This window comes from Dendropsophus ebraccatus, chromosome 6 (assembly GCF_027789765.1).
Source record: "Dendropsophus ebraccatus isolate aDenEbr1 chromosome 6, aDenEbr1.pat, whole genome shotgun sequence".
Taxonomy (NCBI): Eukaryota; Metazoa; Chordata; class Amphibia; order Anura; family Hylidae; genus Dendropsophus; species Dendropsophus ebraccatus.
In genome coordinates this window covers 2,544,832-2,571,310 of record NC_091459.1, presented here as the reverse complement: position 1 = coordinate 2,571,310, position 26,479 = coordinate 2,544,832, and the positions used below count along the sequence as shown (strand labels likewise).

Below are 26,479 nucleotides of genomic sequence, written 5' to 3'. Positions count from 1 at the left end.
CCTTATTATTAGATGAGGTTACAGTCTCATGTATGATGTCATCACTTAACCTCCTGGTGCCTTAGGACTGTGTAGTTTTCAGGTGTATGTGGGCCGCACTTTATGATATGACTGCCATTCACTTCTATGGCCCCATACACTCATTCGTACGTATTACAGATTGGCGCTTTTGTTGTGATCCCCATTGTAAAAAATAAACACTAATGGGCGTACTGCGGTAACAGCACAAATTACGACTTGTGGGCGGCTGCAGGTGCACATCCGTAGTCCTGTCCATAAATGTGGGCAAGAGTCGGGCCTTAACCCCTTAAAGAGGACCTGTCACCCCCAGTGCCCCATGACGTTCCTGTACGCCAGTAGGTCTGGAAGCTCTATGAAGCGAGATCTGGAGCTGAGCTCCCGTCATAGAGCGTGAGGGCCGGCCGCTATCAGCAACTGGGTCCATAATGTTAATGGCGGGCACCGTGATCACTTGGCCGCCCACCATTAACCCAGTCAGCGCAGATGCCCTCCTGTCACTGTCCGGGTGTGACGCTCGCAGGTCCGGATAGTTTCCCCTGACTGCTGGAGGTCTCTACCTTACCTCTGTGATCTCCACGTAGAGCCTGGCACTGACTGATCTATGCTATGGCCACAGGCAGTCTGTATGTAATGATCACAGATAACACTGATCTATGGTATGGCCACAGGCAGGCTGTATGTAATGATCACAGATAACACTGATCAGTGCTATGGCCACAGGCAGGCTGTATGTAATGATCACAGATAACACTGATCACTGCTATGGCCACAGGCAGGCTCTATGTAATGATCACAGATAACACTGATCTATGGTATGGCCACAGGCAGGCTGTATGTAATGATCACAGATAACACTGATCAATGCTATGGCCACAGGCAGGCTCTATGTAATGATCACAGATAACACTGATCACTGCTATGGCCACAGGCAGTCTGTATGTAATGATCACAGATAACACTGATCAGTGATATGGCCACAGGCAGGCTGTATGTAATGATCACAGATAACACTGATCAGTGCTATGCTATGGCCACAGGCAGGCTGTATGTAATGATCACAGATAACACTGATCAGTGCTATGGCCACAGGCAGGCTGTATGTAATGATCACAGATAACACTGATCAGTGCTATGCTATGGCCACAGGCAGGCTGTATGTAATGATCACAGATACCACTGATCAGTGCTATGGACACAGGCAGGCTGTATGTAATGATCACAGATAACACTGATCAGTGCTATGGACACAGGCAGGCTGTATGTAATGATCACAGATAACACTGATCAGTGCTATGGCCACAGGCAGGCTGTATGTAATGATCACAGATAACACTGATCAGTGGTATGGCCACAGGCAGGCTGTATGTAATGATCACAGATAACACTGATCAGTGCTATGGCCACAGGTAGGCTGTATGTAATGATCACAGATAACACTGATCAGTGCTATGGCCACAGGCAGGCTGTATGTAATGATCACAGATAACACTGATCAGTGCTATGGACACAGGCAGGCTGTATGTAATGATCACAGATAACACTGATCAGTGCTATGGCCACAGGCAGGCTGTATGTAATGATCACAGATAACACTGATCAGTGCTATGGCCACAGGCAGGCTGTATGTAATGATCACAGATAACACTGATCAGTGCTATGGACACAGGCAGGCTGTATGTAATGATCACAGATAACACTGATCAGTGCTATGACCACAGGCAGGCTGTATGTAATGATCACAGATAACACTGATCAGTGCTATGCTATGGCCACAGGCAGGCTGTATGTAATGATCACAGATAACACTGATCACTGCTATGGCCACAGGCAGGCTGTATGTAATGATCACAGATAACACTGATCAGTGCTATGGTCACAGGCAGGCTGTATGTAATGATCACAGATAACACTGATCAGTGCTATGGCCACAGGCAGGCTGTATGTAATCACAGATAACACTGATCAGTGCTATGGCCACAGGCAGGCTGTATGTAATGATTACAGATAACACTGATCAGTGCTATGGCCACAGGCTGTATGTAATGATCACAGATAACACTGATCAGTGCTATGGACACAGGCAGGCTGTATGTAATGATCACAGATAACACTGATCAGTGCTATGGCCACAGGTAGGCTGTATGTAATGATTACAGATAACACTGATCAGTGCTATGGCCACTGGCAGGCTGTATGTAATGATCACAGATAACACTGATCAGTGCTATGGCCACAGGCAGGCTGTATGTAATGATCACAGATAACACTGATCAGTGCTATGGCCACAGGCAGGCTGTATGTAATGATCACAGATAACACTGATCAGTGCTATGGCCACAGGCAGGCTGTATGTAATGATCACAGATACCACTGATCAGTGCTATGGCCACAGGCAGGCTGTATGTAATGATCACAGATAACACTGATCAGTGCTATGCTATGGCCACAGGCAGGCTGTATGTAATGATCACAGATAACACTGATCAGTGCTATGGCCACAGGCAGGCTGTATGTAATGATCACAGATAACACTGATCAGTGCTATGGCCACAGGCAGGCTGTATGTAATGATCACAGATAACACTGATCAGTGCTATGGCCACAGGCAGGCTGTATGTAATGATCACAGATAACACTGATCAGTGCTATGGCCACAGGCAGGCTGTATGTAATGATCACAGATAACACTGATCAGTGCTATGGCCACAGGCAGGCTGTATGTAATGATCACAGATAACACTGATCAGTGCTATGGCCACAGGCAGGCTGTATGTAATGATCACAGATAACACTGATCAGTGCTATGGCCACAGGCAGGCTCTATGTAATGATCACAGATAACACTGATCAGTGCTATGCTATGGCCACAGGCAGGCTGTATGTAATGATCACAGATAACACTGATCAGTGCTATGGCCACAGGTAGGCTGTATGTAATGATCACAGATAACACTGATCAGTGCTATGCTATGGCCACAGGCAGGCTGTATGTAATGATCACAGATAACACTGATCAGTGCTATGCTATGGCCACAGGCAGGCTGTATGTAATGATCACAGATAACACTGATCAGTGCTATGGCCACAGGCAGGCTGTATGTAATGATCACAGATAACACTGATCAGTGCTATGGCCACAGGTAGGCTGTATGTAATGATTACAGATACCACTGATCAGTGCTATGGCCACAGGCAGGCTGTATGTAATGATCACAGATAACACTGATCAGTGCTATGGCCACAGGCAGGCTGTATGTAATGATCACAGATAACACTGATCAGTGCTATGGCCACAGGCAGGCTCTATGTAATGATCACAGATAACACTGATCCCATCTATGCTATGGCCACAGGCAGGCTCTATGTAATGATCACAGATAACACCGATCAGTGCTATGCTATGGCCACAGGCAGGCTGTATGTAATGATCACAGATAACACTGATCCCCGCTATGCTATGGCCACAGGCAGGCTGTATGTAATGATCACAGATAACACTGATCCCATCTATGCTATGGCCACAGGCCCAGCTATGTAACTTCCTTGTACCAGTTGATCGGAGTCCCCCTTTAAGCGCCCTGTGACCCTTGGTGGAGCACTGAATATTGCCCATTTTGCAGTATATTTGTGTCCCAGCAGCTGCAGTTTGCGTCTTTCTTGCGACTTTCTCCCGTCATGTCGGCTGCTCCGTACAACAGCTGAACTGCAACAAAGGAATTTCGGAATTCTGCCCAAAGCCAAGGAAAATTTCCTGCAGCTCGATAAATAAAGACGTAAGAATGTTTGTATAGGAGGAGAGATGGGGCGAGGGTGTATGTGTCCACCCGCACCACTCACCCATGGACACCCGTCCTATCAGCTGCACTGTATGCTGGGAAAGACAAAGCACCCTGCCGGCTATACAGTGTACACACTGAGGGAGATGGCAGAGCAATAGAGATACAACAGGTACAATACATAATAGCAGTGAGGAAGAGAGTGAGAGGGGATGGTGGAGGTGGTAGTAGTGGCTGCAGATGGCTAGGCCCGTATCTCCCCAGGTGAGGAGGATGGTGGTGATGATGAATGCGGAAGGGTGGTGATGATGGAGGAGGAGAAAGGGTGGTGGAGGAGGAAGGGTCGTGATGATGGACGAGGGTGGTGGTGGTAGTAGTGGCTGCAGATGGCTAGGCCCGTATCTCTCCAGGTGATGAGGATGGTGATGATGATGGAGGAGGATGGTGATGATGGAGGAGGATGGTGATGATGATGGAGGAGGATGGTGATGATGATGGAGGAGGATGGTGATGATGATGGTGGAGGAGGGTGGTGATGGTGGAGGAGGGTGGTGATGATGATGGTGGAGGAGGGTGGTGATGGTGGAGGAGGATGGTGATGATGATGGTGGAGGAGGATGGTGATGGTGGAGGAGGATGGTGATGGAGGAGGATGGTGGTGATGGAGGAGGATGGTGATGATGGAGGAGGATGGTGATGATGGAGGAGGATGGTGGAGGAGGGTGGTGATGATGGAGGAGGAGGGTGGTGATGGTGGAGGAGGGTGGTGATGGTGGAGGAGGGTGGTGATGGAGGAGGATGGTGATGATGGAGGAGGATGGTGATGATGGAGGAGGATGGTGGAGGAGGGTGGTGATGATGGAGGAGGAGGGTGGTGATGGTGGAGGAGGAGGGTGGTGATGGTGGAGGAGGGTGGTGGAGGAGGGTGGTGATGATGGAGGAGGAGGAGGGTGGTGATAATGGAGGAGGAAGGATGGTGATGATGATGATGGTGGAGGAGGATGGTGATGATGATGATGGTGGAGGAGGATGGTGATGGTGGAGGAGGATGGTGATGATGGAGGAGGATGGTGATGATGATGGAGGAGGATGGTGATGATGATGGTGGAGGAGGGTGGTGATGGTGGAGGAGGGTGGTGATGGTGGAGGAGGATGGTGATGGTGGAGGAGGATGGTGATGGTGGAGGAGGATGGTGATGGTGGAGGAGGGTGGTGATGGAGGAGGATGGTGGAGGAGGGTGGTGATGATGGTGGAGGAGGGTGGTGGAGGAGGGTGGTGATGATGGAGGAGGAGGAGGGTGGTGATGGTGGAGGAGGATGGTGACGATGCCTTGTAATGTATCAGAACCTTTCTTACACTGATTTGTCTTGCTTGTGGGGTCCCAGTATCTTCCCCAGGCGGGCAGGCTGCTCTCTAGTGCTTTCTTTTCTTCCTCATGGGGATTCAATGTAGATGTTTTCGGGATAACTGCCCCCTGTGTTTGGTGGTAATGGTTGGTGGTGGAGTGGACCTTTTATGCCTCATGAGACCAAACCATGACTATCTACTGACCCTCCCTTCATGTTCAGAGCCTGATGGCCGGCGACCTAGGATGGGGTAGTGTGTGTGGTTTTTGGGGTCTCCTATAACCCATTGAATGGCTCTGAGGAGGGGGGGGGGCTGCCATCTTGTATCCTGGGTTTTTCCTGATTGGGGCAGGGTCTTCCATTCGCTCTGGCTAACAAGAGGAGTCTTTGGCTTAAAGTGACTGTACCACCAGGCCCAGGCAGAAGCACTGGAGGCGGCCGACCCACCCCCAGTGGGAAGAAACCCCCGCCCCTCTATGACCTGACTCCATTAGAATCAATGGAACCCTATCATAGAGGGGCGGGGGTTTCCTCCCATTGGGGGTACGTCGGCTGCCTCCAGTGCTTCTGCCTGGGCCTGATGGTACAGTCACTTTAACGCACTTCCCTAGCCGCTGACTGGAAATCCTGTCATTGTTATCAGCAGAGAGATAGTAGCCGCCCAGCGTGGGTAGGGTTGTCCCTTTTAGTCCTGTTCACCTCGGCCTCCTCTGTGCACTGTCAGCCAGACATGGATGAGCTGAAGCTATTGCAGAAAATAGAAAATAAAAGAATCCCTTGTCTCATAGTCCTGCACAGGGGACCTGACCTAAGCCAGGCCCTGACCCAAGTCAAGCCCTGACCTAAGCCAGGCCCTGAAAGAAAACCTCAGCAGGAGCCCTCTCTGGTGTGATCCTCCCTCACAGAAATCCTGACTGGAACTCACTGACCCAATCTCCCACAGGGAATAAACTACTCTCTGATTGGTCAGAAAACAACTGGAAGGCCTTAACACTGGCCAGTGATTGGTGAGGTGGTGTGAGGGATCCAGCTCAGGGATTAGTTGGCATAAACAGATCAAAATAGAGTTAGACAATTAATAGAGATGAGCGAACCGGGTTCGGATTCCAGTCCATTGGAACCGGAACAATGGAAAACATGGATACGGCCAATGACTATATCCATGATTTCCACATAGCCTTAGGGCTTTATCCAAGTTCAGCAGCCACCGCTAATCACATGCCGAACGATCGGGTTCAGATGGACTCCAGCTGCTCCAGGTTCGCTTATCTCTAACAATTAACCCTTTGTGAACAATGTCCTTCAGCTGTGCATACCATACATACAATACAGGGACATCTAATGGCAGAAATAGGAAACACAAACACAAAGAGCGCGCTCCTGCTCTGTCCGCGCTGAAGAATGAACGTTCATTCTTCAGCGCGGACAGGGCAGGAGCGTGCGCCTCCCATAGACTCCCATTATGAGCGGGAGGCTAACGGCATTCCGCGGTGGACAATTCCGCCGCGGAATTCCGCTAGTTTTGCTCAGTGGGAACGGGGCCTTAATCCCGTGTATTGCTCCCTCTAACATCACTGACAGCTTGAGGTATTTTGTGGTAGTTGTGGATGAGGCTCTTTATGTTCTCAGATGGTAAAGCCGCCCATTCTTCTTGGTTCCTGTATATTCCTGGTCTGTCCTGCAGGATCTGTGCGCTGGAGATCTCCCCAGAGAGGCTCAATGATACTGAGGTCAGGATGCTGAGATGGCCGCTCCAGAAACTTCACTTTGTTCTGATATCCAAGGAATTGATAATACCAGTCAGCAGGGTTCAAACTGTGATTAACAAAAGGGAAAAAAAAAAAAATATAAATTTTTTTACACATTTTTGTAGCACCCCATAGGGGACTACTATGAACAATACCCTGTTTGCTTATAGAGATCAATGCTGTACGAATGTACTTCATTGATTCATAGAGCCTGCACTCTTGCCAGGCTCTGCTGAAGGCGGCTTCTAACAGTAGCTGATTGCAGGCAGCCCAGGAGGCATAGCGGAGGACCCAGGCTGCCAGTACAACGGACAGCAGCGTCACTGGATGGATCCTATAGACCCTGCTGCTGCAGCCACCACCACAGGAATAACACTTCTATAGTTTGTGGTGGTGGCAGCGGCAGGCTCAGAACGGTCCATCCAGTGACCCCCATAGAGCCGTGATTACAGCGAAACCCAGAACCAGGGCTGTGACTAGTTGGCCCTGAAGAAACGCAATGAAATAGCATACAGCGCGGACCAAGATCAAAGTGTGATTGTGTGGTATATCGGGCAGGGACGGACGCTGTAGATATGTGTGGGAGGTGTGTTAGGGGGTGTATTAGCACATTAATAGGGTCAAATTGATTTTTCAGGTGATTGGTTCCCTTTAAAGGGGTTAAATAAATACTACCAGTGGACAGGCACCATGGTAGGGCTAGCCGCATAGACTATGCTCTGGGACGCTGCATAACGGGACACGATTGCAGAGGGAACAGACGGCACACCAGGCCCAACACCTTAATGCACAATTATTCTTCTTTCTCTTTCTTCCTCATTTTTCAAATCTGACCTGTCTGACTTTGTGTTATCGCTCAGTGATGCTGTAACGTACCCCAGTCATTCTGAGAGTCTTATCATGTATTGGACTTTGTTATGGCAAAATTTGGTAACTGTGAGGATGCCCGCTCCATGCAATGCCCGGGGAGATGGCACAGTGATGAGATGGCCCGGGGAGATGGCACAGTGATGAGAAGGCCCGGGGAGATGGCACAGTGATGAGATGGCACAGTGATGAGAAGGCACAGTGATGAGATGGCACAGTGATGAGATGGCACAGTGATGAGAAGGCACAGTGATGAGATGGCACAGTGATGAGAAGGCACAGTGATGAGATGGCACAGTGATGAGAAGGCCGAGGGAGATGGCACAGTGATGAGAAGGCCCGGGGAGATGGCACAGTGATGAGATGGCACAGTGATGAGAAGGCCGAGGGAGATGGCACAGTGATGAGAAGGCCGGGGAGATGGCACAGTGATGAGAAGGCCTGGGGAGATGGCACAGTGATGAGAAGGCTGGGGAGATGGCACAGTGATGAGAAGGCCCGGGGAGATGGCACAGTGATGAGAAGGCCCGGGGAGATGGCACAGTGATGAGAAGGCCCGGGGAGATGGCACAGTGATGAGAAGGCCCGGGGAGATGGCACAGTGATGAGGGTGCCCGCTCCATGCAATGCCCGGGGAGATGGCACAGTGATGAGAAGGCCCGGGGAGATGGCACAGTGATGAGAAGGCCCGGGGAGATGGCACAGTGATGAGAAGGCCCGGGGAGATGGCACAGTGATGAGAAGGCTGGGGAGATGGCACAGTGATGAGAAGGCCCGGGGAGATGGCACAGTGATGAGAAGGCCCGGGGAGATGGCACAGTGATGAGATGGCACAGTGATGAGAAGGCCCGGGGAGATGGCACAGTGATGAGGGTGCCCGCTCCATGCAATGCCCGGGGAGATGGCACAGTGATGAGATGGCACAGTGATGAGATGGCACAGTGATGAGATGGCACAGTGATGAGAAGGCCTGGAGAGATGGCACAGTGATGAGATGGCCCGGGGAGATGGCACAGTGATGAGAAGGCCCGGGGAGATGGCACAGTGATGAGAAGGCCCGGGGAGATGGCACAGTGATGAGAAGGCCCGGGGAGATGGCACAGTGATGAGAAGGCCGGGGAGATGGCACAGTGATGAGATGGCCTGGAGAGATGGCACAGTGATGAGATGGCCCGGGGAGATGGCACAGTGATGAGAAGGCCTGGAGAGATGGCACAGTGATGAGATGGCCCGGGGAGATGGCACAGTGATGAGAAGGCCCGGGGAGATGGCACAGTGATGAGATGGCACAGTGATGAGATGGCACAGTGATGAGATGGCCCGGGGAGATGGCACAGTGATGAGAAGGCCCGGGGAGATGGCACAGTGATGAGAAGGCCCGGGGAGATGGCACAGTGATGAGATGGCACAGTGATGAGATGGCACAGTGATGAGATACCCGGTTCCCTTCTCTGTTAGTCGGGCTCTCCAGGTTGTTGAGTCTCCATGTCTGCCTGATAGTGTTGTATTTGCTGGTTGCAGTTCGGGTATCCGGCCCAGACTTTTATTTTTGGGTTTGACCAAACCCGAACATCCATCTCTCAGGCAGTGGACAACGGATATCCGGGAAGGGAGACACCTGGGGGCTTCAGAGCTGGTCCTCTGGCCTAGGGGTAAATGAATGGATTAGCAAATATGTTGATCTTTGTGATTCCTATGTAATAGCTGGGAAGTTGTTTGAAACGACTGTGAGCATTTAAAGGGGAACTCCAGACAGTCTTAAAAAAAGAAAAAAAAATGTCCCCCCTCCACACTCTTCATGTGATTGTAGCATAGTCCTGCCGGCAGGTAATTGTATACGGGTAAATGGTAACTCATACGCTCTATCCTCCTGTTTCCCATCCACATTCGGACGGTGCAGCAGGGGGTGCGGAGAGCTCGCTCTTCTATTCCACTTTCTCAGGGCAATTATGGGAAATCTGCAATTCCTTCCACTCACTTGTTCTATTTTGGGATGTCCGCTGCTATTTAAAGGAGAACTCCAGTGTCAGAAAATGAATAAAACTCCAAGATATATAACTTGCTAATATAGTGATATCACCAATAGTACCGGCCCCATCTGTGTGATCACCCCAGGATATATATATATATATCACTAATAGTACCGGCCCCATCTGTGTGATCACCCCAGGATATATATATATATATCACTAATAGTACCGGCCCCATCTGTGTGATCACCCCAGGATATATATATATATATCACTAATAGTACCGGCCCCATCTGTGTGATCACCCCAGGATATATATATATATATCACTAATAGTACCGGCCCCATCTGTGTGATCACCCCAGGATATATATATATATATCACTAATAGTACCGGCCCCATCTGTGTGATCACCCCAGGATATATATATATATATCACTAATAGTACCGGCCCCATCTGTGTGATCACCCCAGGATATATATATATATATATCACTAATAGTACCGGCCCCATCTGTGTGATCACCCCAGGATATATATATATCTCACCAATAGTACCGGCCCCATCTGTGTGATCACCCCAGGATATATATATATATATATATATATATATATCACTAATAGTACCGGCCCCATCTGTGTGATCACCCCAGGATATATATATATATATCACTAATAGTACCGGCCCCATCTGTGTGATCACCCCAGTATATATATATATCACTAATAGTACCGGCCCCATCTGTGTGATCACCCCAGTATATATATATATCACTAATAGTACCGGCCCCATCTGTGTGATCACCCCAGGATATATATATATATCACCAATAGTACCGGCCCCATCTGTGTGATCACCCCAGTATATATATATATATATATATATCACTAATAGTACCGGCCCCATCTGTGTGATCACCCCAGGATATATATATATATATATATATATATATATATATATCACTAATAGTACCGGCCCCATCTGTGTGATCACCCCAGGATATATATATATATATCACTAATAGTACCGGCCCCATCTGTGTGATCACCCCAGGATATATATATATATCACCAATAGTACCGGCCCCATCTGTGTGATCACCCCAGTATATATATATATCACTAATAGTACCGGCCCCATCTGTGTGATCACCCCAGTATATATATATATCACTAATAGTACCGGCCCCATCTGTGTGATCACCCCAGGATATATATATATATCACTAATAGTACCGGCCCCATCTGTGTGATCACCCCAGGATATATATATATATATCACTAATAGTACCGGCCCCATCTGTGTGATCACCCCAGTATATATATATATCACTAATAGTACCGGCCCCATCTGTGTGATCACCCCAGTATATATATATATCACTAATAGTACCGGCCCCATCTGTGTGATCACCCCAGGATATATATATATATATATATATATCACTAATAGTACCGGCCCCATCTGTGTGATCACCCCAGGATATATATATATATATCACTAATAGTACCGGCCCCATCTGTGTGATCACCCCAGGATATATATATATATCACTAATAGTACCAGCCCCATCTGTGTGATCACCCCAGGATATATATATATATATATATATATGACTAATAGTACCGGCCCCATCTGTGTGATCACCCCAGGATATATATATATCACTAATAGTACCGGCCCCATCTGTGTGATCACCCCAGGATATATATATATATCACTAATAGTACCGGCCCCATCTGTGTGATCACCCCAGGATATATATATATATATATCTCACCAATAGTACCGGCCCCATCTGTGTGATCACCCCAGGATATATATATATATATATATATATATCACTAATAGTACCGGCCCCATCTGTGTGATCACCCCAGGATATATATATATCTCACCAATAGTACCGGCCCCATCTGTGTGATCACCCCAGGATATATATATATCACCAATAGTACCGGCCCCATCTGTGTGATCACCCCAGGATATAGAGATATATATATATATATATAATTAGTGATATCAGTAATAGCCGGCCCCCAGGAGGGTTATTCAAGGTGAGGCTGCTGACAGCTTGACCCTGAAGGAGGTCATCTGGCATCACAGAGAGCAGAGACAGACGGCCAGGGTCACGTGAGCATCCCCATAGGGAGATGGGTATAAATGTGCATTTTACTTAACTGGCTAATACCTTAAAGGATAGAATGACAATTTACTAAAACAAATGTTTAGTGAGGTTTCTCATTTTCCTTTTTACTATCTGTCTTATATTCCTGAAATTTTGTGGTCTTTATTTTTTCCACTTGGCTTAAAGGAGAAGTCCGGTGAAATTTTTATGAAAGTATTGTATTGCCCCCCAAAAGTTATACAAATCACCAATATAGACTTTTTTCCCTGCACTTACTACTGCATCAAGGCTTCACTTCCTGGATAACCTGGTGATGTCACTTCCTGGATAACATGCTGATGTCACTTCCTGGATAACATGGTGATGTCACTTCCTGGATAACATGGTGATGTCACGACTCCCAGAGCTGTTTGGGCTGTGGCTGCTGGAGAGGATGATGGCAGAGGGGCACTGAGGGACACAGGGCACTGGAGGGACACTGAGCACCCCCCTGCCATCATCCTCTCCAACAGCCACAACCCGCACAGCTCTGGGAGTCGTGACATCGCCATGTTATCCAGGAAGTGACATCGCCATGTTACCCAGGAAGTGACATCACCATGTTATCCAGGAAGTGAAGCCTTGATGCAGTAGTAAGTGCAGGGAAAAAAGCACTGTATAAGTATTTCCCGTAATAAGTCTATATTGGTGATGGAGTTCTCCTTTTAAATGTACTTGAGACTTCCTGATCGGTCTGTGACAAGTAGTGGGCAGCTGGAAAGTGATCGATCTGTACATCATTACAGGGAAGGATGACACCAGTAGATAATAAAGACAATAGATGAAGCTCACAGCTCGGCCTCCCCCTCCTTGTACAATAACCTTTTGCTTAGATCGCAGAGGTGACAGGGCCTGCTTACAGATGTGTCCCATACAAAGTGAAGGGTCTGGAGACCATTATGTTGATTTTCTTGAGGTTTGCCGTGAAGCATTTGCTATTAAAAGCAGCTCAGACCATATGGTTGTCCCTATAATAATGTATCAAGAATAAAAGAAACAAAAAAGACCTATCTGTCCCTAATCCGTACAAACAACTGGAGGCCTCAGCTACTCTCTATCCGCTCTCTCACTAAGCGAGATGAGTGATCCGTGGACCTTCCTCTCCGTATTTCTCCCCGTTTCCTTGTGTCAGGCTCCACACACTGATAAGATAAGAAGCACATGCACTGCCATACGGCTGGGGGTCCCCACTGGGTCTGTGACGCACACCATTCTCCCCTGATAAGTAACAAGCTGGCGCTATGCCTGAGCTCTGGAACATGAAAGAAGAAAAGGCTCTTTGTGCCGAGGTCCCGCTGGAGAAGACTTCTCTTTAACGTCTTGATGCATTGTTTGATCGTTAAGTCAAATTGTATTGAGTTTACACTGTGTATTAACCGTAATTCATAAAAGATTAACGTGAGCTGATCCTGTGCTTTACATGGCGGGTTAGTGTGTGTGCAGGTAGGGGTCATTTATAGCCAGAGCCATTTGTGTTTCTGGTTCGTCCCTGAAGCACAGAGGCGTCATTTGCTAAACAGTGGGGTGAAAAATTATCTTAATCCTTAGAAAAGGAAAGTTGGGAAGAATAAATAGATGTTTCCGCTCTATATACATAGGTGTGAACACAGCTACCGTCACAATATATGGAGTGGATGAGCAGCAGGTGACCTGCACTCACACAACATATACACAGTTGGACCCCAGCAGACTTTTTGCCTTCTTGTCATCATGACAACCAAAAACTTCAAGTGGCCCAAATAAGTTCCCATCCCCCAGTTGTTAATCCCGTGTATTGCCCCCTCTAAGATTACTGACAGCTTGAATTCTTTTGTGGTAATTGTGGATGAGGGTCTTTATGTTCTCAGATGGTAAAGCCGCCCATTCTTCTTGGTTCCTGTATATTCCTGGTCTGTCCTGCAGATTGAGATGGCCGCTCCAGAACCTTCACTTTGTTCTGATATCCAAGGAATTAATGATGCCAGTCAGCAGGGTTCAAACTGTGATTAACAAATGGATAAACCAAACCACAGTCAGGTAGAGCAACAGAAATTTCAGTCACAACTGTCAGGAACATTTTTTGGGGGATCCAACCCCTCCCCCCCAATAAGCTGAAATCCAGGACCCTCTGAAATCTAGTGGTGCGGCTGCGCATAGGACGTACCAACATGACAATGATCAAAAACACTCAGCCAAGTCACCCTGTCATTGTCTACAGCAGAACATAGTGAAGGTTCTGGAGCGGCCATCGCAGTCTTCTGACTTCAATATCATTGAGCCTCTCCAGGGAGATCTCCAGCGCACAGATTATACAGGACAGACCAGGAATTCACAGGAACTGGAGGCTTTTTGCCACCAACCATGTGGGGGGAATTTTTTTTGTTTAAATTTCATATTCCCTAAAAAAAAAAAAAGACAAGAAAGCTAAAATTCTGCCGAAGTATATAAGCTTTTGAGCACAATTTTGTGTGTGTGTGTATAATGTGTGTATGTTTTTACAAAAAACAATATTATTGTACACCAAGCCACCAAGTTCCCCGGCGCCGATTGGCTGAGGTAAAGGTAAAAAAGCAATATACCTGATGCTGCATTCATTTAAACTCCTTTTAATAGGCCGTGCGGAGTCAGTTGGTTCTATACAAATAAAGGCGCTGTTGTTGTTGTTGTTGTTGTGATAACTTAGTACAGATGCGTAACCCCCTCTCTGGCTGATGTTTATGATGCTTTAGGCTGGGTTCACACTATGTATATTTCAGTCAGTATTGTGGTCCTCATATTGCAACCAAAACCAGGAGTGGATGAAAAACACAGAAAGGATCTGATCACACAATGGTGAAATTGAGTGGATGGCCGTCATATAATGGCAAATATTAGCTGTTATCTTGTTGTATTGAAATAATGGCCGTTATTTACAACAGTGTGTGAACAGAGCCTTTCTGTGTTTCAATCCACTCCTGGTTTTGGTTGCTATGAGGACCAAATACTGCCTGAAATATACTGTGTGTGAACGCAGCCTTAATGTGTTTTCGGGCTTTGGTCGCTGAATCTTGCTTTTTCTTGTTACAGATATTTTATTTATTAGGTTTAGTCATTTGAATGACCCATTTTTTATGGTGGATTTATTTGCATACACGGAATCTTGGAGAGAACCTGTCCTCGTAAAACTCTCCCCTAAACTGCTGTAATGCTCACACAGATGAGCACGTCCGGATTCTGTATATCACTGAGCACTGACCGCTCTTGGTCCGTTATAATGATTATAATGCACTGAAGCCATTGTACCAGTTCAGTCCACATATTACGCTTCTCATGACCTTCCTTGGCCCCAGTGTCCTTATTCCAGGTTTGGTCCTTTTTTCTCTTTTTAATCCGCTGCCCGTTTCCCGCCATGTGCGTAATCTTATACATATGCAAATGAGGCCGCTGGGTGCCCTGGAGGCGGTCCAAGCACTGTCCAGTACACCGATATTCCCTCCCCTGGGTGATGTGCTGAGGCCGATCCGGGCTGGGCCAGACTTGATTCAGACGGCGAATGTCACCCGGGGGAGGGGATATTGGCGCACGGGGGAAGGATGGTGAGCCGGGCTTGGCTCATATGTGATAGGCCAGTGGGGTCAGTAGTCCTTCAATCATCCAGTGCACCCCTCTAATCCTCCTGATCTAAACCCAGGCGAGTAGGCGCAGGTCGTCCACCACAAGGGCCACATCACATGGAATAGAACATAAAATAGTAATGGCCAATGATATGTTCTATTCCATGTGATGTGGCCCTTGTGGTGGACGATCTGCGCCTACTCGCCTGTGTTTGGATCAGGAGGATTGGAGGGGGGGGGGGGCTGCTCTTATATTAATATTGGTCTAATGTAAGAACATTCATTCCTGACTTTTTGGCTCGTTCATCGGCTGATCTTCTGGATGATGGAGCGGTGGAGACGATGGCCGCTCAGATCTCTGGGTAATCGGGATGAGCTGCTGACAGGAATAGAAGAAAGAAGCCACATGAATAATTGATCATTGGTGCCGCCGTTCACTTCCAGTTACTTGTCCGTGTAAACGTTCCGTTCAGTGATCAGCATTTACATAGTCAATCAGTGCTTGTCCCTTAAGGCCGTATTAGATGGCCCGATGCGCCGATCTGCTTACAGCTCCATGCAACAAGGACTATATATATATATTTAACATTGTCCATGCAGTCCCTGCTTTTTATAGACAATAATAAGGTTATTACATACCTACCTAGGCTCCCTGGTGTCGTCCCCTGAGCGCAGCCGCCTCTGTAACTTCTAAACCCATCACAGGAGTGACGGTCCAATCAGCCAATCACTGACCGAGATGGGACAATGCTGCAGCCAGTGATTGGCTGACTGGTCCATCCCTATAGAGACTGGAGCAGAAGCCTCATAGGTGGCCGCCGACCCTGCACCTTCTATTACACCCAGCGCTGTGCAGCGGCGGACTGATGTCTTATTACACAGGGCAGTATTTGCCTGAAGCCGCCTGACTGGGCAGATAATCGCCCTGTGTAATAAGAGTGAATGGGGAAATAGAATAGCAGTACCCACTTGACCTTCAATGTTTTGTTTTTTTTTCTGGGCAGTTTTTTTTGCATTTTTAAGTGTGTTTGTGCTTCTTTTAAATCACAGCAGGGCCTGTTTTGGTTTTTTTTTTTTTTTTTTTCAACAGAATTGTTGGTGTTTTGTTTTTTGTAGGTTTTTATAGGAGGTAAAAAGGGCAGGAAAAATTCATGTCTATATGCACGTTGATGGTGTTTTCAAGCATTTTCCCCAGTTCTTAGTAGAATTTCTAAAATCACATAAGGGAAGAAAAAATGCTGGGTATAAAACGGCAGGAAAAAAAGGGGTACTCCAGTGCAAATCTTTTTCTTTCAAATCATCTGGTTTTGGAAAGTTATATAGCTTTGTAATTTATTTCCCATACTTATCAGCTGCTGTATGTCCTGCAGGAAGTGGTGTATTCTCTCCAGTCTGACACAGTGCTCTCTGCTGCCACCTGTGTCCATGTCAGGAACTGTCCAAGGCAGCAGAGGTTTTCTATGGGGATTCGCTGCTGCTCTGGACAGTTCCTGACATGGACAGAGGGGGCAGCAGAGAGCACTGTGTCAGACTGGAGAGATTTAAAATCCCGCTCTATAGACTCGATCAGCCGAGGATCAGGTGTTTTCCCGCTCCTTAGCTGATTGCTGTCACTTTACATAAATCGTCCCTTTAGGCTGCGATCACACACGGACGTTCTTTAAAAACTTGCACTGCAGTTTTTTTTTGTTTTTTTTTTTTACCAAAGCCAGAAGTGGGTCTGGCAGGAAGTAGTTACGGCCGCCTTTTATATTTCCTGTTCCTTTTGAATCCATCCTTAGTTTTGCCCCTCAGTGAAGCATGAGGAGAGGAATGGCGTCGCTGTCAGGGGGAAGAAGCCCCCAGGGAGGAGGAGGAGGAGGAGGAATACATGTAACCTGTGAGGTTGGAGAGTCGGGAGAGACCTGTAGGAGCCGATGTGGCACCATTACTATTACTATGTATATGGGGACTCTGCTTCCTTCTGTGACTCCTCTGAATCCACAATGTCCGGGTGTCCGTTCACCATAACCGGCCATATAATGTCTAATTATAGAGTCTTACAGTGCACCAATCCGCGTGGGCTCCGGGGGTGCTGGCAGGATACAGGATTCATCTATATACTCGGCTGGTTATTAGCAGGATACAGGATTCATCTATATACTCGGCTGGTTATTAGCAGTATACAGGATTTATCTATATACTCGGCTGGTTATTTCCAGTATATTTTTATTTGCATCCACTAGACCAGTGACTTCAGATACCGTTCACATTCAAGGTTTGTTTAATCTAATCAGCAGCGCACTGTCTGGTCTTCAAAGTTTGACAGCGTTTTTTAAGAAATTTTTATATACAATATATGGAGCCCGGGTGATCAGTCATCTGTAGGTCCCCGTACACTGTAGACTTAGGGCCCTATTCCACCGGACGATTATCGTTAGCATAATCGTTAACGATTAACGATCTCAAACGACCGCTATTGCGAAAGACCTGAAAACGTTCACTCATTTCCATGGAACGATAATCGTTACTTATGATCGTAATTGCGATCGTTTCTTCTTCCGTATTTCTTCGCTATTGCGTTCGTATCTATTGCGAACGACCGAACGATGTCTTATTCAATGCGAACGATTTGCGAACGTTTGGCGAACGAGCAACGATAAAAATAGGTCCAGGTCTTATAAAGCGATCAACGATTTCTCGTTCGGTCGTTAATCGTTACTGCATTTCAACCGAACGATTATCGTTTAGATTCGAACGATTTAACGATAATCTGAACGATAATCGTCCGGTGGAATAGGGCCCTTAGATCGGCCAAACCCGCCATTTGCATCGTATTCACACGTCATTAGAAGGTGTATGGAGCGTACAACTTTTTAAAAAGTCGGAAATAATAAATCCTGGATTACGCTAATTTTTGGTGAACGCTGCAAACAGGCAGATTAAAAAAAAAAAAAAAAAAGTTGCATCTAAAAAAATAATCCCCTGTCAGATACTGGCTCATAAATAGAACTTAGACCAAAAATGGGCGGAAAAAACAGTTATTCACCTCCAAATAGGCGCAAAGCCCCTGATAAATCTGCTCCATTCTAAATCAGGTGAAGCTCCCCATCATATGGCCGATCCAGGCCGGGAAGGAATGGCGGATTTCCTCTTTTCGGAGGTTCCATCCCTAATGGTTTAGTGTTTAGCAGAATATCTCCCTTCCAGGGTATACGGCCATTCTGTATTTTAGGCGCGGTTCACACCAATGTTTTATCCTCTGCCACAATTCTGTTTTGATGGTGATAATGATTATTTTTTAATAATTATTATTATTTGTCTTTTTTTTTTTTTGGCTCCATTTTCATCAGATCTGTCAGTGTTTTTGCGCAGATGAACAAATTTTATATCTGTCCAAAAAGAAACGAAAGATGAACGGAAAGGGCACCTATGTGTTTTGTGTGTCTGTGTTTTTTTTTCGTTTGTTTTTTTTAACTATATAGGCAATAAAACCAAACTTACAGTATTTCTGTTCACGTCCAAGTGATCAGTCGCTACATCCCTGTAGTATTGTCAGGGGTATTTCTAATATCTGCTTCTCTCTTATGAGCATATACATATGACTGCCTATAATATCACTCTATGCTGAGGGTGCGGATTGATTTTCTCTCTGCTCCCCTGATGACACCACACCCCTCTGGCAGAAACGCGTTGGGAGTCATTTCCTAACACCCGTTTTACTAACATTGAAGTTATTTGTCGTCATGATTTTTTTTCACTGAGCGCGTGCAGAAGAGGCAAGAAACCAGGAAGGAAAATAAACTGATGCAAACGGATACCGACTGAAGCAAAGTAGAAGTCGGTGTTTTAAAGCCACCAGCCCCAGCTGTTTGTCAGATTTGTAGTCTGTAATGTATGTGATTAAGCAGAACCGTGTGCGGCACTGTCCCCTTACCTTCCTCGTATTTGGATTGTTACACGTCCTGAATACAGTAGATCGGCCCCTGTAAGCGCCGGCCGTTACATTATATAGTCATTCTAACCTCTTTGTACTTGAAGTTTCGGGAGCGGCTGAACTCTCGCTGTATGTTGGTGTTTATCCCTGCACTGGTTAGGGAGCGACAGAACTTCCGTCCCCAGCTGAACTAATTAGCGGCTGCACATTGTGCCTGTGTTTATGAAAACAACGGCCCGTTCCCCTGAGGAGGGCGGCTCGCTACACGGCTCGGGTTTCTGTTGGGAAACTTGCTGGACTAAGATTCTATTACAATCTTCTTTTTACTGACACAGAAGGTGCAGGTGCATGCTGGGAAGGGTTCTCTAACCAATGGCGGCAGTTGCTGCAGATGGTAAAGACATTGCAGGAATTTATCATAGACGGGTGGGGGTGGGGCTGCTGTATTATAGGTGCACTATTAATGGGGACCGCCTCGCTTATTATTCCAGCTGTACGATTGTTCTGCACGCTGCCTCTTCACAAATTGTTGCAAAATTTTCCCACAATTTTAAATAGGCGCTTCATGATTGTGCAAAATGGTGCGACTTTTTCCCACAAAATAATCTGTCATCGATGAATTTTCCCAGTAAAAGAGTTTTTGCTTGTTTCTTTTTGTTGTTTTTGATGGATTTATTATGTTTTGTTTCCAATATAATCTCTATCTATCTATCTATCTATCTATCTATCTATCTATCTATCTATCTCCTATCTATCTATCTCCTATCTATCTATCTCCTATCTATCTATCTATCTATCTATCTCCTATCTATCTATCTCCTATCTATCTATCTATCTATCTATCTCCTATCTATCTCCTATCTATCTATCTATCTATCTCCTATCTATCTATCTATCTATCTATCTCCTATCTATCTATCTCCTATCTATCTATCTCCTATCTATCTATCTATCTATCTATCTATCTATCTATCTATCTATCTCCTATCTATCTATCTCCTATCTATCTCCTATCTATCTCCTATCTATCTATCTATCTATCTATCTATCTATCTATCTATCTCCTATCTATCTATCTATCTATCTATCTATCTATCTCCTATCTATCTATCTATCTATCTATCTATCTATCTCCTATCTATCTATCTCCTATCTATCTATCTCCTATCTATCTATCTATCTCCTATCTCCTATCTATCTATCTCCTATCTCCTATCTATCTATCTCCTATCTATCTATCTATCTATCTCCTATCTATCTATCTATCTATCTATCTCCTATCTATCTATCTATCTCCTATCTATCTATCTATCTCCTATCTATCTATCTATCTATCTCCTATCTATCTCCTATCTATCTATCTCCTATCTATCTATCTATCTATCTATCTATCTAGTCAATAGAAGGATACTCCGCAGCACACAGGTAAAGTGCAAAAAAATCGTTGTGTTTATTTACATCAGTGTAAAAACAGAACACGGCATAAAGTGAGACGCGACGTTTCGATGATCTCCATCATCATTTTGATGATGGAGATCATCGAAACGTCGCGTCTCACTTTATGCCGTGTTCTGTTTTTACACTGATGTAAATAAACACACAGATTTTTTTGCACTTTACCTGTGTGCTGCGGAGTATCCTTCTATTGACTAGCTACTTACGTCCCTGGCTGGGACTATCCGCTGGCACCAAATATCCTGATTTTGTGGTGCTGCTTTTTATCATTTTTGGATATCTATCTATCTATCTATCTATCTCCTATCTATCTATCTATCTCCTATCTATCTATCTATCTATCTATCTATCTCCTATCTATCTATCTATCTATCTATCTATCTATCTATCTATCTATCTCCTATCTATCTATCTATCTATCTATCTATCTATCTCCTATCTATCTATCTATCTATCTATCTATCTATCTCCTATCTATCTCCTATCTATCTATCTCCTATCTATCTATCTATCTATCTATCTATCTATCTATCTATCTATCTCCTATCTATCTATCTATCTATCTCCTATCTATCTCCTATCTCCTATCTATCTATCTGTCTCCTGTCTGTCTCCTGTCTGTCTCCTGTCTGTCTCCTGTCTGTCTCCTGTCTGTCTCCTATCTGTCTCCTGTCTGTCTCCTGTCTGTCTCCTGTCTGTCTCCTGTCTGTCTCCTGTCTGTCTCCTGTCTGTCTCCACACAGCACAGGTGTTAATTCACTGATTATAATTTCTTTGCGATCAGTCTTTTTTTTTTTTTTTTTGTGCAAAGTTTTTCCTTTTGATCTGCTATATCCACTGCTTTCACCTGACAGACATCTCTGTAACCCGTCCCTTCCTTACTGCTGAATTGGCTGAATCTCTCATTGTGGCCCTGATTCCTTCCCGTCTAGACTACTGCAATTCCTTACTAATCGTCCTTCCTTCCTCTCCCCCCTCCAGTCCATTCCTAATGCAGCAGCCAGGCAGATCTCCCTGTCCAGCCGCTACACCAGGGATGGGGAACCTTCAGCCCTCCAGCTATTGCAAAACTACAACTCCCATCATGCCTGGACAACCTTTGGCTGACCTCTACCCTGTACCAGTCACTACACTGATGTCTCCTCCTCCTGTACCAGTCACTACACTGATATCTCCTCCTCCTCCTGTACCAGTCACTACACTGACGTCTCCTCCTCCTCCTGTACCAGTCACTACACTGACGTCTCCTCCTCCTTCTGTACCAGTCACTACACTGATGTCTCCTCCTCCTGTACCAGTCACTACACCGATGTCTCCTCCTCCTGTACCAGTCACTACACTGATGTCTCCTCCTCCTCCTGTACCAGTCACTACACTGATGTCTCCTCCTCCTCCTGTACCAGTCACTACACTGATGTCTCCTCCTCCTCCTGTACCAGTCACTACACTGATGTCTCCTCCTCCTCCTGTACCAGTCACTACACTGATGCCTCCTCCTCCTCCTGTACCAGTCACTACACTGATGTCGCCTCCTCCTCCTCCTGTACCAGTCACTACACTGATGTCGCCTCCTCCTCCTCCTGTACCAGTCACTACACTGATGTCGCCTCCTCCTCCTCCTGTACCAGTCACTACACTGATGTCGCCTCCTCCTCCTGTACCAGTCACTACACTGATGTCTCCTCCTCCTCCTGTACCAGTCACTACACTGATGTCTCCTCCTCCTCCTGTACCAGTCACTACACTGATGTCTCCTCCTCCTCCTGTACCAGTCACTACACTGATGTCTCCTCCTCCTCCTGTACCAGTCACTACACTGATGTCTCCTCCTCCTCCTGTACCAGTCACTACACTGATGTCGTCTCCTCCTCCTCCTGTACCAGTCACTACACTGATGTCGTCTCCTCCTCCTCCTGTACCAGTCACTACACTGATGTCGCCTCCTCCTCCTCCTGTACCAGTCACTACACTGATGTCGCCTCCTCCTCCTCCTGTACCAGTCACTACACTGATGTCGTCTCCTCCTCCTCCTGTACCAGTCACTACACTGATGTCGTCTCCTCCTCCTCCTGTACCAGTCACTACACTGATGTCGCCTCCTCCTCCTCCTGTACCAGTCACTACACTGATGTCGCCTCCTCCTCCTCCTGTACCAGTCACTACACTGATGTCGCCTCCTCCTCCTCCTGTACCAGTCACTACACTGATGTCGCCTCCTCCTCCTCCTGTACCAGTCACTACACTGATGTCGCCTCCTCCTCCTCCTGTACCAGTCACTACACTGATGTCGCCTCCTCCTCCTCCTGTACCAGTCACTACACTGATGTCGCCTCCTCCTCCTCCTGTACCAGTCACTACACTGATGTCGCCTCCTCCTCCTCCTGTACCAGTCACTACACTGATGTCGCCTCCTCCTCCTCCTGTACCAGTCACTACACTGATGTCGCCTCCTCCTCCTCCTGTACCAGTCACTACACTGATGTCTCCTCCTGTACCAGTCACTACACTGATGTCTCCTCCTCCTCCTCCTCCTGTACCAGTCACTACACTGATGTCTCCTCCTCCTCCTGTACCAGTCACTACACTGATATCTCCTCCTCCTCCTGTACCAGTCACTACACTGACGTCTCCTCCTCCTCCTGTACCAGTCACTACACTGACGTCTCCTCCTCCTTCTGTACCAGTCACTACACTGATGTCTCCTCCTCCTGTACCAGTCACTACACCGATGTCTCCTCCTCCTGTACCAGTCACTACACTGATGTCTCCTCCTCCTCCTGTACCAGTCACTACACTGATGTCTCCTCCTCCTCCTGTACCAGTCACTACACTGATGTCTCCTCCTCCTCCTGTACCAGTCACTACACTGATGTCTCCTCCTCCTCCTGTACCAGTCACTACACTGATGCCTCCTCCTCCTCCTGTACCAGTCACTACACTGATGTCGCCTCCTCCTCCTCCTGTACCAGTCACTACACTGATGTCGCCTCCTCCTCCTCCTGTACCAGTCACTACACTGATGTCGCCTCCTCCTCCTCCTGTACCAGTCACTACACTGATGTCGCCTCCTCCTCCTGTACCAGTCACTACACTGATGTCTCCTCCTCCTCCTGTACCAGTCACTACACTGATGTCTCCTCCTCCTCCTGTACCAGTCACTACACTGATGTCTCCTCCTCCTCCTGTACCAGTCACTACACTGATGTCTCCTCCTCCTCCTGTACCAGTCACTACACTGATGTCTCCTCCTCCTCCTGTACCAGTCACTACACTGATGTCGTCTCCTCCTCCTCCTGTACCAGTCACTACACTGATGTCGTCTCCTCCTCCTCCTGTACCAGTCACTACACTGATGTCGCCTCCTCCTCCTCCTGTACCAGTCACTACACTGATGTCGCCTCCTCCTCCTCCTGTACCAGTCACTACACTGATGTCGTCTCCTCCTCCTCCTGTACCAGTCACTACACTGATGTCGTCTCCTCCTCCTCCTGTACCAGTCACTACACTGATGTCGCCTCCTCCTCCTCCTGTACCAGTCACTACACTGATGTCGCCTCCTCCTCCTCCTGTACCAGTCACTACACTGATGTCGCCTCCTCCTCCTCCTGTACCAGTCACTACACTGATGTCGCCTCCTCCTCCTCCTGTACCAGTCACTACACTGATGTCGCCTCCTCCTCCTCCTGTACCAGTCACTACACTGATGTCGCCTCCTCCTCCTCCTGTACCAGTCACTACACTGATGTCGCCTCCTCCTCCTCCTGTACCAGTCACTACACTGATGTCGCCTCCTCCTCCTCCTGTACCAGTCACTACACTGATGTCGCCTCCTCCTCCTCCTGTACCAGTCACTACACTGATGTCGCCTCCTCCTCCTCCTGTACCAGTCACTACACTGATGTCTCCTCCTGTACCAGTCACTACACTGATGTCTCCTCCTCCTCCTCCTCCTGTACCAGTCACTACACTGATGTCTCCTCCTCCTCCTGTACCAGTCACTACACTGATGTCTCCTCCTCCTCCTGTACCAGTCACTACACTGATGTCTCCTCCTCCTCCTGTACCAGTCACTACACTGATGTCTCCTCCTCCTCCTGTACCAGTCACTACACTGATGTCTCCTCCTCCTCCTGTACCAGTCACTACACTGATGTCTCCTCCTCCTCCTGTACCAGTCACTACACTGATGTCTCCTCCTCCTCCTGTACCAGTCACTACACTGATGTCTCCTCCTCCTCCTGTACCAGTCACTACACTGATGTCTCCTCCTCCTCCTGTACCAGTCACTACACTGATGTCTCCTCCTCCTCCTGTACCAGTCACTACACTGATGTCTCCTCAGAGATTGTGTCCCGTTTCTCTGGATTGGGTGAGGGCCTGGCACTCGGACCTCCAGCAATCAAAAAGAACAAGCTCAAATAGTAATACCCCTTTAAGGCCCCACTGTGCTGCAAATAACCCCATGGCCGCAGTCTTATACGTTATATGGGAGTTTACATACAGATAGCAGCGGAATTGTATACAGAAGCAGCTTAATTGCCAAACCCTCCTCATCCTCCTCATGTGTCTCGATGTTTATAATCTGATATATATTAATCCCTATTGTATCATGTTACTACCTGTATGGTGACTTTTTGGGGAATTTTTTTTAATTATTTTTTTTAATGGTCCCAGACATTTGACTTCTTTTTTTTTTTTTTTACATTTTAGATTTGACAGATGAAAAAGTAAAGGCCTATCTCTCCCGCCATCCTCAGCTGCTGGATGAATTTGTATCGGAAAATGTTGCCTCCGAAACTGTAGAAAGATGGATGATAAAGAAAAACTTACAAGAAGGTAAGAAGTGATTTAACCCCTTCAGGACTGGACACTTTTTAAAATATTTTTTCCTCCCGTTCTAAGAGCCATAATGTATCGGACTCCTATGGCTGCATCCATGTCTCCTAGGAAGCCCTTGGGCTGCATCCATCTTCTCCAGACAGCGGGATTCAAATGCCGACCGCTCGGCATCTTTGTGGTACTCGTCGTGACGCCAGTGCTGGTCCAGCACACAGGGGTGATGTTGATACCGGTTTGTTCTCTATGGCCAGTACGGTTTGCCTAATGGTCGGTGACCTGCCAGTTTATTGCGAGTCCCTTGGGCACTTTTCACTGCAGTCCTGAGTGGCAACTGTCCCACTCGGACTGTCAGTACCGGCACCCACAGGCAGGGGAAAAATAACCAAAGGTGTGCGGTGGTGTGTGTATAGTGGTAGTAGAGTAGAGGTAGGGAGTTTGCCAGAGGAGCCTTAACCCAATGTAGCCTTGTACTCTGCCGGACCCTTGAGAGAGATCTTCTTGCCCGGCCTTGGCTTCTGCAGGAACGGCTTTGGTTTGTGTCCTCTCTCACTGAGAGTGGGTTCAGACTACGGAATTCTTGTGGATAAATTCCGCGGCATTCCGTCGCCTTAATCCGCGAGAATTCCGTAGTCTGAACCCACCCAAACTAAGTAAGACTGAACTGCACTTCCTCCACCAGTGACTCCTCTGACAGGGGACTTTGTGTGCCTGCCTGTGAGTGGTGGGGATGAGTGTGTGCAGAAGAAAGGTAATAGAGGATAGGATAAAGGGGAAGAGCAGCTCCTAGTGGTCAGCACGGA

At 47.0% G+C, this 26,479-nt stretch overlaps 1 protein-coding gene across 2 annotated transcripts in view; it reads left to right on the top strand.

Moving 5' to 3' along the window:
• The window catches only part of PDE10A (phosphodiesterase 10A), a 95,049-nt gene that overhangs the window by 13,186 nt on the left and 55,384 nt on the right, over window positions 1-26,479 (top strand). For both annotated transcript variants that reach the window (XM_069974378.1, XM_069974377.1), the window contains exon 2: window positions 25,551-25,676. In XM_069974378.1, the coding sequence (XP_069830479.1) occupies window positions 25,551-25,676 (126 nt within the window). The remainder of the gene's footprint in view (window positions 1-25,550; window positions 25,677-26,479) is intronic.